General features: G+C 39.8%; 1 protein-coding gene across 1 annotated transcript; it reads left to right on the top strand.

Annotated features, from left to right (window-relative positions):
* The first annotated feature begins 14,726 nt into the window (after positions 1-14,726).
* On the top strand, positions 14,727-17,189 carry cdkn2a/b (cyclin-dependent kinase inhibitor 2A/B (p15, inhibits CDK4)). The gene is made up of 2 exons (XM_029749553.1): positions 14,727-15,403; positions 16,547-17,189. The coding sequence occupies exons 1-2, from the start codon at positions 15,275-15,277 to the stop codon at positions 16,796-16,798; spliced, it is 381 nt and encodes a 126-aa protein (XP_029605413.1). The 5' UTR covers positions 14,727-15,274; the 3' UTR covers positions 16,799-17,189.
* The last annotated feature ends 444 nt before the right edge of the window (positions 17,190-17,633 follow it).

The following is a 17,633-nucleotide window of genomic DNA, read 5'->3' as shown; positions in this document are numbered from 1 at the left end:
ACCCAGATAATGTGAAAAAACATCAGTTTTCTTGTCACAGAAAACAGCAAACTCAACTTTAGATTCCACTAAATTATTCTTCCAACAACAACACTGGCCTTTCTCTTCTTAAATCAGTCGGTTATTACTAAATTATTCTTCCAACAACAACACTGGCCTTTCTCTTCTTAAATCAGTCGGTTACCACTAATAACAGGCCACAAGATAAATGATTGTCATTGTACGGCGTTTACTAAAAATGACATGGTCTCTTCTGTGTGATAAGAGTTTGTGTGCAATAAAATGATGTGCGTGCTTGGTAGGGTGGGGCGTGGGCCAATGAGGATGAATACTGTTCTGTGTAGTGTGAAGTGTTAGTCTCTCTCTTTTTCTTTCTCTTTCTCTCTCACTCAATTGAATTGAATTGAATTCAAAGTGCTTCATTGGCATGGGAAACACATGTTTACATTGCCAAAGCAAGTGAAACAGATAATAAATTAAAACTCTCTCTCTCTTCTCTCTCTCTCCCTGTGTGTGTCTCATGGCCCCCGGGGCCAGTCATAAGTGACTGGTGGTTGGTGGTTGCTCCGTCCCTGTGCATGTGATTGGGGAGCAAGCCGTGTGCTCTCAGCTCTCCACTATGAGCCAGCCCTGGAACAGCTGTGTCAAACCTGGGACAGCCCTGACAAACAGACCATTGTACCCAGTCATGTCATGTGTGTGTGATGCAATGAGATCAAGTGGAGAGAGGCACACTCTAATCCACTCGTGCCCATCTACTAAGCAGAATGTGAAGTGTGTTTAGCAGAGAGAACACTCAAAATGCTGTTATTATCCAACTACTATTCTAATTACTGTTAGGAAACTTTTTTTATTTATTTAAATGAATCTTACATTATACAAACTACAAACAGAGGAAGAAGGAGGGAGTAATTTGCAAAGAAATGTACAAAAAATAAAAAATGGGTCCTCAGATCCTCAAAAGGTTTTACAGCTGCACCATTGAGAGCATCCTGACTGGTTGCATCACTGCCCGGGATGGCAACTGCTCGGCCTCCGACCGCAAGGCACTACAGAGGGTAGTGCGTACGGCCCAGTACATCACCGGGGCCAAGCTTCCTGCCATCCAGGACCTCTGTACCAGGCGGTGTCAGAGGAAGGCCCTAAAAATTGTCAAAGACTCCAGCCACCTTAGTCATAGACTGTTCTCTGTGCTACTGCACGGCAAGCGGTACCGAAGTGCCAAGTCTAGGTCCAAGAGGCTTCTAAACAGCTTCTACCCCCCAAGCCATAAGACTCCTGAACAGCTAATCAAATGGCTACACAGACTATTTGCATTGCCCCCCCCCCCCTCCCCCCTCCCCTACGCTGCTGCTACTCTCTGTTATTATCTATGCATACCTACATGTACATAATTACCTCAATTACCTCGACACCGGTGCCCCCGGCTGTTGTATTCTGCGCATGTGACAAATAAAAATGTATTGGATTTGACTTGAAAGTTGTTGAGTGAAGAATGTTGTACGACTAGATTTTTAAGTATACAGTTTCCAGTCCAGACGGCTCAACCACATTTAAGGAATAAGTCATCAGTTTTCAAAGCAGCAAAACTTGAGGCCTATCTTCTTACGGATTACAGACAAAGTATCTAAGTATGTCAGTATCTTTAAGTATGTCAGTATCTTTAAGTAAAATGCCTTCAGAAAGTATTCTCACCCCTTTACTTGTTCCACATCTTGTTGTGTTACAGCCTGAATAAAAAAATTATCAACTTGATTATTGTGTCACTGATCTACACACAATGCCCCATCATTTCAAAGTGGAATTTCTGAAATGTATAAAAAATTAAACGTTGAAATGTCTTGAGTCAATAAGTATTCAACCCCTTTGTTATGGCAAGCCTAAATAAGTTCAGGAGTAAAAATTGTTTTAAGCAAATCACATAATAAGTTGCATGGACTCATTCTGTGTTCAATAATAGTGGTTAACATAATTTTTTTAGGACTACCCCATCTCTGAACCCACACATACAATTATCTCTAAAGTCCCTCAATCAAGTAGTGAATTTCAAGTACAGATTCAACCACAAAGACCAAGGAGGTTTTTCAATGACTCACAAAGAAGGGCCCGATTGGTAGATGTGTAAAAATTTTAAAAAGCAGACGCTGAATATCCCTTTGAGCATGGTGAAGTTATTAATTACACTTTGGATGGTGTATCAAAACAACCCAGTCTGTCACGGGTGTCGTAGGGTTTAGACCAAAACGCAGCGGGAAAATGTATACTCATCTTCTTTTATTTAAGGACAAAGAAGGAAAACCAAAACAAAACACGTCTACAAAAAACACGACAAAGAACATGCCGGTAATGCACAAAGCTATACACAGCAACAATCTCCCACAAAATCCCATGACAAAAACACTCCTAAATATAGGACCTTCAATCAGAGGCAACGATAGACAGCTGCCTCCAACTGAAGGCCCCAACACCAATTAACTAAACATAGAAATACAAATGACTAGACTGAACATAGAACTAAACTAACATAGAACAATAACCAAAACCCTGGACTAATAAATCAAATACCCCTCTACATACGTAACCACCCCGAACCATATAAACCAAATACCCCCTCTACATGAACACATACACAAACACACCCTGAACCACATAAAACAAATACCCCCTGCCACGTCCTGACCAAACTACAAGAACAAATAACCCCTTTACTGGTCAGGACGTGACACAGTCATTATCAAGATACAGGCCTCCTTCCTAACTCAGTTGCCGGAGAGGAAGGAAATTGCTCAGAGATTTCACCATGAGGCCAATGGGGATTTTAAAACAGTTACAGAGTTTAATGGTTAAACATTGTATATATATTTTCAAGCATAAATCATGTTATGGGTATGCTTGTCATCATCAATGAGAGGAGATTTTTTTATAAACAGAAACAGAATACAGCTAAGCACAGGCAAAATCCTAGAGGAAAACCAGGTTCAGTTTTCTTTCCAAAAGACACAGGGAGACAAATTCACCTTTCAGCAGGAAAAATAACCTAAAAGACAAGGCCAAATCTACACTGGAGTTGCTTAGCAAGACGACATTGAATGTTCCCAAGTGGCCTAGTTACAGTTTTTACTTAAAATGGCTTGAAAATCGATGACAAGACTTAGCTTTCTAGCAATGATCAACAACCAACTTGAAAGAGTTTGAAGTATTTTAAAAATAATAATGGGCAAATATGGTACAATCCAGGTATGCAAAGCTCTTATAGACTTACCCAGAAAAACTCACAAATGTAATGGCTGCCAAAAGTGATTCTAACATGTATTGACTAAGTGGTTTGAATACTTACCGAATCAAGATAAACTCGGCAAAAAAAGAAAAGTCCCTTTTTCAGGACCCTGTCTTTCAAAGATAATTTGTAAAAATCCAAATAACTTCACAGATCTTCATTGTAAAGGGTTTAAACACTGTTTCCCATGCTTGTTCAATGACCCATAAACAATTCATGAACATTCACCTGTGGAACGGTCGTTAAGACACTAACAGCTTACAGACGGTAGGCAATTAAGGTCACAGTTATGAAAACTTAGGACACTAAAGAGGCCTTTCTACTGACTCTGAAAAACACCAAAAGAAAGATGCCCAGGGTCCCTGCTCATCTGAGTGAACGTGCCTTTGGCATGCTGCAAAGAGGCATGAGGACTGCAGATGTGGCCAGGGCAATAAATTTCAATGTCCGTACTGTGAGACGCCTAAGACAGCACTACAGGGAGACAGGACGGACAGCTGATCGTCCTCACAGTTGCAAACCACGTGTAACAACACCTGTACAGGATCGGTACATCTGAACATCACACCTGTGAGACAGGTACAGGATGGCAACAACAACTGCCCGAGTTACACCAGGAACAAAACAATCCCTGCATCAGTGCTTAGACTGTCCGCAATAGGCTGAGAGAGGCTGGACTGAGGGCTTGTAGGCCTGCTGTAAGGCAGGTCCTCACCAGACATCACCGGCAACAACATCGCCTATGGGCACAAACCCACCGTACCTGGACCAGACAGGACTGGCAAAAAGTGCTCTTCACTGACGAGTTGCGGTTTTGTCTCATCAGGGGTGATGGTCGGATTCGCGTTTATCGTCGAAGGAATGAGCGTTACACCGAGGCCTGTACTCTGGAACGGGATCGATTTGGAGATGGAGGGTCCGTCATGGCCTGGGGCGGTGTGTCATAGCATCATCGGACTGAGCTTGTTGTCATTGCAGGCAATCTCAATGCTGTGCGTTACAGGGAAGACATCCTCCTCCCTCATGTGGTACCCTTCCTGCAGGCTCATCCTGACATGACCCTCCAGCATGACAATGCCCCCAGCCATACTGCTCGTTCTGTGCATGATTTCCTACAAGACAGGAATGTCAGTGTCCTGCCATGGCCAGCGAAGAGCCCAGATCTCAATCCCATTGAGCACGTCTGGGACCTGTTGGATCGGAGGGTGAGGGCTAGGGCCATTCCCCCCAGAAATGTCCGGGAACTTGTAGGTGCCTTGGTGGAAGAGTGGGGTCAAATCTCACAGCAAGAACTGGCAAATCTGGTGCAGTCCATGAGGAGGAGATGCACTGCAGTACTTAATGCAGCTGGTGGCCACACCAGATACTGACTGTTACTTTTGATTTTGACCACACCTTTGTTCAGGAACACATTATTCCATTTATGTTAGTCACATGTCTGTGGAACTTGTTCAGTTTATGTCTCAGTTGTTGAATCTTGTTATTTTCATACAAATATTTATACGTTAAGTTTGCTGAAAATAAACTCGGATGACAGTGAGAGGACGTTTCTTTTTTTGCTGAGTTTATATTAGTGTTATGTTTTTCTTTTCTTTTTTTAAATGTAAGTTAGAATTTTCCTTCCACTTTGACATTAGAGTATTTTGTGTCGATCGTTGACCAACAATGACAATTAAATCAATTTTAATCCCACATTGTAACACAACAAAATGTGGAAAAGGTCAAGGGGTGTGAATACTGTCTGAAGCTTGAAGGCACTGTATGTCAGTATCTTTAAGTAGGTCAATATCTTTCAGTATGTCAGTATCTTTAAGTAGGTCAATATCTTTCAGTATGTCAGTATCTTTAAGTAGGTCAATATCTTTCAGTATGTCAGTATCTTTCAGCATGTCAGTATCTTTAAGTATGTCAGTATCTTTAAGTATGTCAGTATCTTTCAGTACGTCAGTATCTTTAAGAATGTCAGTATCTTTCAGTACGTCAGTATCTTTCAGTACGTCAGTATCTTTCAGTACGTCAGTATCTTTCATTCTTTCAGTATGTCAGTATCTTTCAGTACGTCAGTATCTTTCAGTACGTCAGTATCTTTCATTCTTTCAGTATGTCAGTATCTTTCAGTACGTCAGTATCTTTCAGTACGTCAGTATCTTTCATTCTTTCAGTACGTCAGTATCTTTCAGTACGTCAGTATCTTTCAGTACGTCAGTATCTTTCATTCTTTCAGTACGTCAGTATCTTTCAGTACTTCAGTGTCTTTCAGTACTTCAGTGTCTTTAACTACTTCAGTTTCTTTAAGCACGTCAGTATCTTTAAGAATGTCAGTATCTTTCAGTATGTCAGTATCTTTCAGAATGTCAGTATCTTTAACTACTTCAGTTTCTTTAAGCATGTCAGTATCTTTCAGTACGTCAGTTTCTTTAAGCATGTCAGTATCTTTCAGTACGTCAGTATCTTTAAGAATGTCAGTATCTTTCAGAATGTCAGTATCTTTCAGAATGTCCGTATCTCTAAGAATGTCAGTATCTTTCAGTATGTCAGTATCTTCAGTATGTCAGGATCTTTAAGAATGTCAGTATCATTCAGTACATCAGTATCTTTAAGAATGTCAGTATTATTCAGTATGTCAGTATCTTTAAGAATGTCAGTATCTTTCAGTATGTCAGTATCTTTAAGCACGTCAGAGATGCTTTGCTCTACTTCTACTTCTATTGCTATTACAACACTATTAATATCACCTCTACAGCTATTCTACTAATCACAGTGTTCTATATCAACTCTACAGCTATTCTACTAATCACAGTGTTCTATATCACCTCTACAGCTATTCTACTAATCACAGTGTTCTATATTACCTCTACAGCTATTCTACTAATCACAGTGTTCTATATCACCTCTACAGCTATTCTACTAATCACAGTATTCTATTAATTTCACCTCTACAGCTATTCTACTAATCACAGTGTTCTATTAATATCACTTATACAGCTATTCTACTAATCACAGTGTTCTATATCACCTCTACAGCTATTCTACTAATCACAGTGTTCTATATCACCTCTACAGCTATTCTACTAATCACAGTGTTCTATATCACCTCTACAGCTATTCTACTAATCACAGTGTTCTATATCACCTCTACAGCTATTCTACTAATCACAGTGTTCTATTAATGGAATATTAAGCCAGACAAACAGACTAAGGACTTTGAATAGCAGACACGGAATTGATTTGGTTCCCACTGTGTCTCATCAAAGCTCTATAATTTCTGATGTACGTGATCATAGACGAAAGGGGTTCAAGTATGTCTGCTTCAAAAGGTCAGGTAGGGTGGCAGGTAGCCTAGTGGTTAGAGCATTGGGCCAGTAACAGAAAGGTTGCTCGATTGAATCCCCGAGCTGAGAAGGTAAAAATCTGTCGTTCTGCCCCTGAACAAGGCAGTTAACCCAATGTTCCTAGGCCGTCATTATAAATAAGAATTTGTTCTTAACTGACTTGCCTAGTAAAATAAAGGTTAAATAAAAAAGTTACAAAAATATAAAAAAAGGTGACAAAACATGTTACCATGACAAACATGTTGCCTGAGTGTGTGTGTTGTTCAATAAAGATATGGGCCTCGGATGTATTTCCCTTTGTGTTTGACATTCAGTGCATAGAGTAGGACAACAAAGACATCTGGAATGGCCATAGAGTGAATGTGTGATGATGCGTCAACATAGTCAGGGTCAATGCAAGGTTAGAGAGATGAATTCCATTCTGGAACAGAACTTATTCTCTGTGTGTCTCACCTCAGACTGACCCATAGTATGTCTGTATGTATGTATGTATGTATGTATGTATGTATGTATGTATGTATGTATGTATGTATGTATGTATGTATGTATGTATGTATGTATGTATGTATGTATGTCTGTATGTATGTATGTATGTATGTATGTATGTATGTATGTATGTATGTATGTATGTATGTATGTGTGTGTGTGTGTATGTATGTATGTATCCACATCAGCCTCCTCATCATCGCACGCACGCACACACACGTGCACACGCACACACACACACACACACACACATCCAAACAAATTATTTGGAGTGGTATAACTGAATTTCCATTGATCCAAAATAGTAACAGTAATCCAAAATATTTTAACAGTAATCCAAAGCACCAGACTTTTCTAAACATAGAGAACTTTGAGAAGGGGGGTGGAAGCAAACCGGTAAAATATAAATACAAAAAAATGTCTATCGGTTTACTTGTTTATTAGCCAGGAAGTTAGGATTCAGGAATGTTTGTGTGAGCGGAGCTTCTTCCCGTTAACGCTGCTAAAACAGGAGTTTACGCCAGCGATGACTATTCCTAGATGGAAGGGAAGTAGGCTCCTGTTGTCTGTTGCTAGACTTTAACATCTTGCTCTATTATGTGATTTCTGTATATTTTTACCTCCTTTGATCCAGCCGATGATGCCTGACGTTTGGTCTTTTTCCAACACACTGGCTGTCTCCTGGTCCTATTTTAGGGTTCATTGCCAAGGTCAAGTATCTCACTCTGTGAACAAGACAGACAAAGCATTCACTGATCTACATAGACCGCTTCCTCTGAGAAAACTTGGTGTCTAACATAATTACTCTATCCTAACGTTGTATACAGGGTTTTTAAAAAAAAAAATTTATAAAGACACAGGTCTCTGAGTTTGGATACTATTCTGGCTGCTTCCCCTGACTTACAGTTTTTTCCAACTGCTTACACACAAAATCTTTTCATGTCACACGATTTTTGAAACCTCTCACTCAAAGTGCAAAACTACACACCAAATATCCAAAACCATAAGCTATTTCTTAGCCTTTGACTCAGTTGTCAATTGCATAAAACACTTTTTTCAAAACACGACACACAATTCTCTACCTAAAACACAAAAATCGAACAGGAAGTGACTTGCTTTCCTTTTCCAAACACAACCAATCAAAATGCTACACTTATTCACCAGGTCACACACACACTCCTCACATGTGCAAACACTAATTGCTTAACTGATCACTAAGGTCAGATTACCTGTTTTGAACAATGGATGCCAACAATGGACAGAGAGCAAGAGGAGTAGGAGGGAGAGGCAGGGGACAACAACGAGGACAAATTCAAAGATGAAGAGTTGGAAGAGGAGGAGGAGTAGGAGGAAGAGGAAGAAGAGGACGAAGGCAAAGAAGAGAAGGAAGGAGAGCCATCTCTGATGAGATTAGGGCAACACTTGTTGATCATGTGATCAACCACGGTTTGACCAATCAACTTGAGTCGATTTACAGTGGCGTCCATAATTCGAACCTTCAGAAATGAGAACAGGTATGCAACTATCTAATGACTATTTTAGCATTACAGTAATGTACTGTAAAATACGTATGACTGCATAGTATTGCATAAACATTTGTAACTCTAAGCCATCCATTTACTGCACTGCATTGAATGAATGAGGTTGTTATCATGCTGTACTACCTTTTTTTGTACATTGTTTACAGTTCCTATGCTGAACACATACTGTGTTTCAATTCTGTACAGAGTGGAAAGGCAAAGACATCATGGAGGACGAGGACGCTTGTTTACAGATGTACAAGAGACTGCAATTATAAATATGGTTTTGGCCAACAATGCAATTAGGATTAGAGAGATAAGAGAGCATATCTTGAATAATGACACCATATTTAACAACATCAATGCTGTAAGCCTGTCGACCATACAACGCATCCTCCAACGGCACCGAGTGACGATGAAACAACTTTACAAGGTGCCATTTGAGAGAAACTCTGACAGAGTCAAGAATATGCGACATGATTTTGTAGAGGTATGTATGCAACACTACTTCCAGTACTTCAGACATACCATATTTACTCATCTGTATATCCTTTTGTCTGTTACAGAGAGCATTGGAGCTGGATGCCCATGTAATTCGCCATGAATTTATTTATGTGGATGAGGTTGGCTTCAACCGCACCAAAACCAGGCGCAGCGGAAGAAATGTAATAGGACAGAGGGCAATTACCAATGTCCCTGGACAGCGTGGGGGTAATATAACTATGTGTGCTGCCATCACTCAAAACGTGGTCCTCCATCACAATGCCACACTGGGTCCGTACAACACCGGCCATATGCTCACTTTTCTGGATGCAATTTACACAATGCTTGTCCCTGATCCAGATCAGGAGCCTGATAGATTTGTGGTTTTATGGGACAATGTTAGTTTTCACTGGGCTGTTCTGGTCCAAAACTGGTTTGCCACCCATCCACAATTTGTAGTTTTGTACCTACCCCCATATTCACCCTTTCGAAATCCCATAGAGGAATTCTTCTCAGCCTGGCGTTGGAAAGTGTTTACATGGTATATCCAAAAATGTACTATTATGAAAGCAGTGTTTGCCATTTGATGCAAATGCTTCATTCTGACATGTGTTTATGGCATTTTGAATGCAGTGTTACATTTTGAAGGAGATGTGAGGCATTTTGCATTTTGTGTGTGCAGTTTTGGGAATTGTGTGTAGAGTTTTGAAAAAAGGAGACAGTTTTGAAAACGTGTGTAAGCAGTCGGAAAAAACTGTAGTTTCGATATGACAGCTGCACATCTAAAAAATCTACAACGCTACCATTAACAATAGTCTAGTCAGCAGAACAGGCCTCTGGCCCAGTGATACAGTACAGTCAGTGACTCACAGTAAAGTTTACCCACAAACACTGTTCAGCATTGTCTTCAACCCAGGAAGAAGGCACTGCGTTGCCGAAACGTTGGTTATGAGGTTTACCCATTCAATTGTTGGGAACATATATATAGTGTCTTTCTTTCTATACAACATCATCCTCAAACGACATTTGAACAGGTCTCTCTAGTGAAATCTGTTTTTTTATCTCAACAAAACAATAAATTGTCTTTGATACCTCCTTCAATGGAAACATACCTACTGTACTGACATTGTATTCAAGAAGCATTTAATGCATGTCTGCTGTTATTTTTTCCCCATGGAAACTAACCCACTGAACAGACTTACAGCATTCCAAAGCCAACATGACCGAGGCTTTATCACCCATAAATTGGAATTTGAATGCTCATGTCGTGTCAGAGACCGTCCCTGTCTGTCTGACCCAAGTCATGGTGTGTGTTTTCTCCTTTGATGTAATCTGTTCTAACTATAGATAGCAGAGGAGGGTGTGTCTGTGTACTGTAGTTCACAAAGTCTGCTCAGGACACATGACTCAGTCAAACCCTATCTGGCAGAAGTAAATTACACACAGCTGGGAGAGACGTCGAAGTGCTGAAGAGAGCAGCCATGAAGCACACAGGTAAACCCTGTACTGGAAGTTTCACACAAGAGCTAAGAACATGATTATGAATAAACTCGCAAAACTGAAAATGCATTTCAAACCAGATTTGTTTGTGTTAGGCTTGAAATGTATTGAATTACATTGTAACACAATATTAACACAATGAATGCATTTTCAACAATTATTTTAAGCCTAGGTGAGGACAAGGGAGTCCTGAGGATTAGGGGTGGCAGGTAGCCTAGCGCTTAAGAGCATTGAGCCAGTAACCAAAACGTCAATGGTGAATGGTGACTAGGTGAAAAATATGCCGATGTGCCCTTGAGCAAGGCACAAATGTAAAAGGATTAGTCTGTGGATGACTCCTATCAGTCAGGGTGGGCTACAAGCTCCAGAGACTGTATGAGAAATGAAAACAATGTGAAAGTAGAACTAGGGCACAGTGGCTCCCTCTCATCAGAGCATAGTGAAATCCCACACGTTGGTACGGTTAATACGCCAGAAACGAGAGGTTATTAATATCGTCAGTGTGTCTCGTCAGGGTGAGTGGGAGAGCTGGCTGGCTCATACCGTCTCTGTCTGCCTGTAGAAGCATGGGATCCCACAGGGTGGAGGCAAAGCCAAGCATATGCAGTAAGACAAGCATCTCTGACAACACTTCTATTCGACTGAAACAATAATGCACATACTGCACACTCTTACATGTTTGTTACAGAACTATATTGTGATCAATTCAAACTGAACCCCCCCCCCCCCCCCCCCCCAGAAAACATAAACTAGACCTATTACTGAAACTGAGAACTGAAATCAACTACTATTCCCTTTTCCTGTACAAATGTTCAGAATTCATAAAGATGTGGTTCATGATCTGTCACATATGACTCCATAGGGGTTGATAGACAATTACTCAACAGACTCTCGAATGCTGGAGATTATTTTGAAGTGGTAAAGGATGGAAGTGATGGAAGGGTGTGAAACGGTCAATAGAAAAGGGGCTTTCAAGAAAACAGCCCAGACAAGGTGACATCATTCATCTGGAATCAGAATGGAGGTATTCCCCTTGTTGGCTTGTCTGGGAAGTGTTGGATCATTGGGCAGTAGGCAGCACTAAGATGTTAGGGGAATGTTAGGGGATATTCAGCACAGCCGTGGTTTAAATAGAGTTCAGGACATTGGATTTGCAGGAGGGGGGTTCACATTTTTTACATTTTTTCATTCATTGCTAAGGCCACCGTGCAAAGTCAAAATACTCCTATTCTGGAGGAAGACCAAGACAACCTAGTTATCACTTTAAAAGCAGTTTCTCTCAAACGATTACAGAGGCTTCTATCTAAAGTCCTCCTGTCTAAGCAAATGTGTTCATTTTAGCACTGAGCAGGAGATTTTTCTAACCATGGAGTTCAAAGCCCTCTGATGTCATCATTGTGCATCCAAGCCCCATAGAGAAAAACCGCCGAGTCAGTCAGAGTGCTTTGATGAGGGGCTGGGCCTGTTATTAAAACTGATCTTCAATGTTTAACTGTCTTCAAAGCACATTCCTGACTGTGTAAAAATGTCTGTTGTGTACCCTGCTGTAGTTTGGATGTTTACAGTACACGAATGGACTTGACCTATACACTTTATTTGGCCTTATTGTACGGAGGAGTCCTTTTTTAACTCACACGCGGCATCAATAGTGAAGGGGGACTTCCAAACCAACTCACCTCCGCCCACGCCAAACCTCAATCACGACAGGCCACGAACCCTCAGACTATTAACACAATGGCATTCCACACAGAACACATAATGTACATTTACCCAGACAGACCTGACAACACGGCAGGGAGCGCCTTGACACACGCGTACTCTTCTTCATCATCATCATCCTCAGTTAAAATAATCTCGCTACCATAGAATCTTCTCAAGATTGAGAGATTCCACTTCGGCCTTAGACGAATAAGAACAAACATTTTCCCTTTTGCTTTTGATTAGCTGCATATGGATTTTATTTATTTAGTGAATGCAAATTCCCTAAGTCAAGTCCTTTAAATTGCTTCCGGTCCTTCTGGAGAACGTGGAATCACACACACTAACAGCCAAAACTTTGTTTTTGCTCTTGCTGCTTCTAAATGAATAAAATAGCATATACAGAGCCTTCAGAAAGTATTCACACTCCTTGACTTTTTCTACATTTTGTTGTGTTACAAAGTGGGATTCAAATGGATTGATTAAATTGTATTTTTTTTGTCAACAATCTACACAAAATACTCTGTAATGTTAAAGTGGAAGAAATATTCTAACATATAAAAATAAATATGAAAATAAAACCTTAATGTATCTTGATCCGATAATTATTCAACCCACTGAGTCAACACACGTTAGAATCACCTTTGGCAGCAATTACAGCTGTGAATATTTCTGGGTATGTCTCTAAGACTTTTCCACACCTGGATTGTGCAACATTTGCCCATTACTCTTACAAAAATTCTTCAAGCTCTGTCAAATTGGTTGTTGATCATTGATAGACAACCATTTTCAGGTCTTGCCATAGATTTTCAAACACATTTTATTCAAAACTGCAAGTTGGCCACTCAGGAACATTCCCTGTCTTATTGGTAAGCAACTCCAGTGTAGATTTTGCAATTTTGCCTGTGTTTTGCTCTATTCCATTTATTTTTTATCCTGAAAAACTCCCCAGTCCTTAACGATTGCAAGCCTACCCATAACATGATACAGCCACCACTATGCTTTAAAATATGGAGAGTGGTACTCGGTAATGTGTTGTATTGGATTTGTCCCGAATATAACATTTTGCATTCAGGACAAAAGTGATTTTTTTTTGCAGTATTACTTCAGTGCCTTGTTGCAAACAGGATGCAGGTTTTTATAATATTTTATTTCTGTAAGGCTTCCTTCTTCTCGCTCTAGTATTGTAGAGTAACTACAATGTTGTTGATACATCCTCAATTTTCTCCTATCACAGCCATTAAACTCTGTAACTTTTTTAAAGTCACCATTGGCCTCATGGTGAAATCCCTGATTGGTTTCCTTCCTCTCCAGTTAGTAAGGACACCTGTATATTTATAGTGACTGGGTGTATTGATACACCATCCAAAGTGTAATTAATAACTTCACCATGCTTAAGATGATATTCAACGTCTGCTTTTTTTATTTACCCAACTACCAATAGCGTGCCCCATTGGAAAACCTCCCTGGTCTTTGTGGTAGAATCTGTGTTTGAAATTCACTGCTCGAACCTTACAGATCATTTTATGTGTGGTACAGAGATGAGGTAGTCATTCAAAAATCATGTTAAACACTATATTGCACACAGACTGAGTCCTAACCCTAACTTATTATGTGACTTGTTATGCACATTTTTACTCCTGACCTTATTTAGGCTTGCCATTACAAAGCGGTTGAATACTTATTGACTCAAGACATTTCAACCTTTCATTTTTAATTTATTAGCAACATTTTCGAGAAACATAATTCCACGTTGACATTATGGGGTATTATGTGTAGGCCAGTGACAAAAAATCTCTCTGTAACACAACAAAATGTGGAAAAAGTCAAGCGTTGTGAATACTTTCTGAAGGCACTGTAAGACCTTTGAAAGCCTAGGACCTCCACATCCTGCTTCACCTGCCTAATCGTCTGAGACCACCCACCCGGGCAGCTGATGAAACGGAGGAGTATTTCTGTCTGTAATAAAGCCCTTTTGTGGGGAAAAAACTCATTCTGGTTGGCTGGGCCTTGCTCCCCAGTGGGTGGGCCTGGCTGCTAAGTGGGTGGGCCTATGCCCTCCAAGGCCCACCCATGGCTGCGCCCTGCCCATTCGTGAAATCCATAGATTAGGGCCGAATTTATTTATTTAAATTGACTGATTTCCTTAGATGAACTGTTACTCAGTAAAAACTTTGAAATAGTCGCATGTTGCGTTTATATTTTCGTTCAGTATATAATGTGCACAATTGATTTAGCCTACATTATTGAATACACCAATAGGTGCATAGCAAACAGACATGTTCCTCAATAGCATTGACATTGAGGCTATAGGTCTACAGGCAGAAAGCAGCTGAGTTCTATGGTGATTGCCACCTGCTGTGTCATAATGCGGGTGTAACCAGCATTCTGTACTATCGGAGCGTGTAGAGAGGCACACGCTGCAATAACATCTGCCAGAGACCGTGATACATTGTAGCAGTAGATTGCAGCGCATACAGTTATTTTGTAACAACAAATGTGGCGACATTGTAGCAGCATAGGTTTCATATTGATATCCAAAAGCTCATATTCAACACCTTGGTTTTAGACGATTTGACGAAACAAATGTCCCACTGCAAACTACAGTCAACAACCTCGCTCTCTTCCTGGTACTGTGTTCTTTAGAGCTCCAAAAGAGCATGCGCGACTTGGTTAGCTCTGCTGCAGAATGACGTCAGCAATTCAAAACACAGGCAAGTCCAGACACACTACCGTCTGTCTTATCGGTCATACGATGTACGCTTTAATTTATTCTAGCCAACTGACCGAGGATCTTTATATCACGATACATGCGAATGAAGCCTGAAAGAGGAAACGTCAACGACTGTTTTGGTTTTTTTCAAAGGAATATAATTTTGCGCGAGATGTCCGGATATTGACATTGTGAAGCTACCTGTCAAAGGAATCTGAAGTGCTGGACTGTTATTGACACGAGCCGAGCGGTGTTATCTCTGCTCATGACGATGCCTCTCGAGGATGAGCTAGCTTCAGCAGCGGCGACTGGCAACACCGACCGTGTTAAAATTCTATTAGGAAGAGGAGTGGACGTCAACGGTGTAAACTGCTTTGGACGGACACCTCTGCAGGTAAGTGTCTCGCGCTACGCTCTAGTCGTCGTGCTTATCGGTGAAGATCGTGTCGTGATTATTGTAAAAGAGAGTAAATGTTCAACGGTGTCATCAATATTTTAACGTTGCAGAGACGGCCCATGCCGCTTTGTTTAAAAAAAATCGACTGTTTTAGGTTGAAAACAAACTGTCTTAACAAATTACTAGAATAGCATGTCATACTGTGAAATAATTTGCATGGGAGCTATATTACCTTTGTTATATATTCTATATATTTGAATGTGCTTTATTTACGTCATAGTTTAGTCTGTTGCGCCTCAGGAACCGAGTGATGGGAATTGTGTGCAATTGCCCGTGGTTTCCATAGGCCTGCCATTAACATTTATTAAGTCCAAATTGTCACTTCTATTGTTGGAAATATTTCCATGAGTTTGTCTTTCAAATAAACATAGAAATAATTCGATATTATACTCTATCAAAATGGTCCATGGCAATACCAATGTAAGCTATATCGGGGCAATGGAGGATGCATGCAGGTCACCACACCCAACCTTCCAAACTCAAAATTGCTCTCCCAAAAATGGCCAAAGTTATCCATATACATGATCTAGCTTATTTTAAATTATGAATATGTTCAAATTTAATGACTTACTCTAAAAACCAATTTCCTTGGGCTGCTATCAAAATGCCATGTCTGACTCTTCCTATCTATATTTGGCCTTAACTTTGATAGCCTTGCATTTAGATGCTCTTTAGGTTTGCTACAATGCGAAAGGTGTGGCTGCAATTAAAATAAGTGAAATCATAAGATAAATTGTAGGCCGACTTATACCCTTTAACAATGTTATAGCATCAGTTGGGCCTAATTGCTTTTTTTGTAATTTAGATCCATTATTATATTGTTATTAAATTGTTACGTGAATAACAGCACCGATATTGTTGGATAATTAAAACACTTTAAGCAATCTGAAACGAAAGCATGCGCTTTTATGGTCTGATAGAACTATAGGCGTACTGTATTATTTAGTGTTATTCAAATGCCCCTCTAAATAACGTATTACACACAATGGCAACATTATTTGCCTCGTAAATATAGGCATATTTATGAAATATTCTAGCAGAAGGTCTGTAAGTAAAATCAACTGGATTTGTATTTCCTAGGTGATGATGATGGGCAGTTCACCAGTGGCGCAGTTGTTACTAATGCAAGGAGCGGATCCTAATATCGCAGACCGACACACTGGGACAACGCCGTTACACGATGCCGCCAGGATGGGCTTTTTGGACACGGTAGAGATCCTTGTCCAATTCCACGCCGATCCGAATAGCCGGGACAATAGGAACTGCCGGCCAATCGATTTGGCAATAGAAAGTGGACATCATAATGTCGTTGCGTTTCTGCAGGCTTTGTGAAATCAAAGATACGTTGTATTTATTTGTGTGACGATTTTATTGTATAGAATATTCTAGACCCATTAATTTCTTAAATATTTTTTTTCTCGATAAAAAAATGCTTTATTTATGCCTCTCAACGAGTATTGCACTTATGCACTTAATCAACGGTTTGTTAATTAGGCTTAAGATTTATAAGTACATGTAAAAAAAAAAAATGTTTTTAGTGTTAAGTTGTAATTAGGCTATTTGTTTTGTTTTTATATTAAGTAATGTAATAATCACAGATAGATTGCTTTGGCGTTGCAATAGGAAAATATATACTCTGCAATATTGATAAGGTGAGGAATTTACTGAACCAAAAATAAAAGCACACAGGTATTGATACATTCAATACACCCGTTTGAACTTTTGATTGGAGAAATAATTGTTTTTCTCAAATTGCATTAGGCCTATATGATGAGTTTGTATCATATTTTAGAATTTAACTCTTCTAAAATAACGAATTATTAGAAATCCAAAAGTAAAAATGTATTTGGGGTATGGATTTGTGTATTTTGATAATAATCCATAATCGTTTATATTAAGACAAGTGTTTTTGGAAATGGGTCTGGACTTCCTGTATATAAAGCGGATGATGTTTGGATTTTGAATAATTCCGAGAACATTGTTTCATGTCAAACCTAAAGTTGGTCACTTCGATTCTGAATTATTTAAGTAGACCTACCTACTTAAATATGTATTAATTTAGGCTATAATTAAGTATTTATGGAGCTCAATTTGAAAACCATAAGTTTCGCTACAATGCATCGACATTGAACTAGCGTGTCCATTCGTGAGATAAGGTGACCCCCTT

Source organism: Salmo trutta, chromosome 4 (assembly GCF_901001165.1).
Source record: "Salmo trutta chromosome 4, fSalTru1.1, whole genome shotgun sequence".
Lineage (NCBI taxonomy): Eukaryota > Metazoa > Chordata > Actinopteri > Salmoniformes > Salmonidae > Salmo > Salmo trutta.
This window is presented reverse-complemented; position numbering and strand designations above follow the sequence as displayed.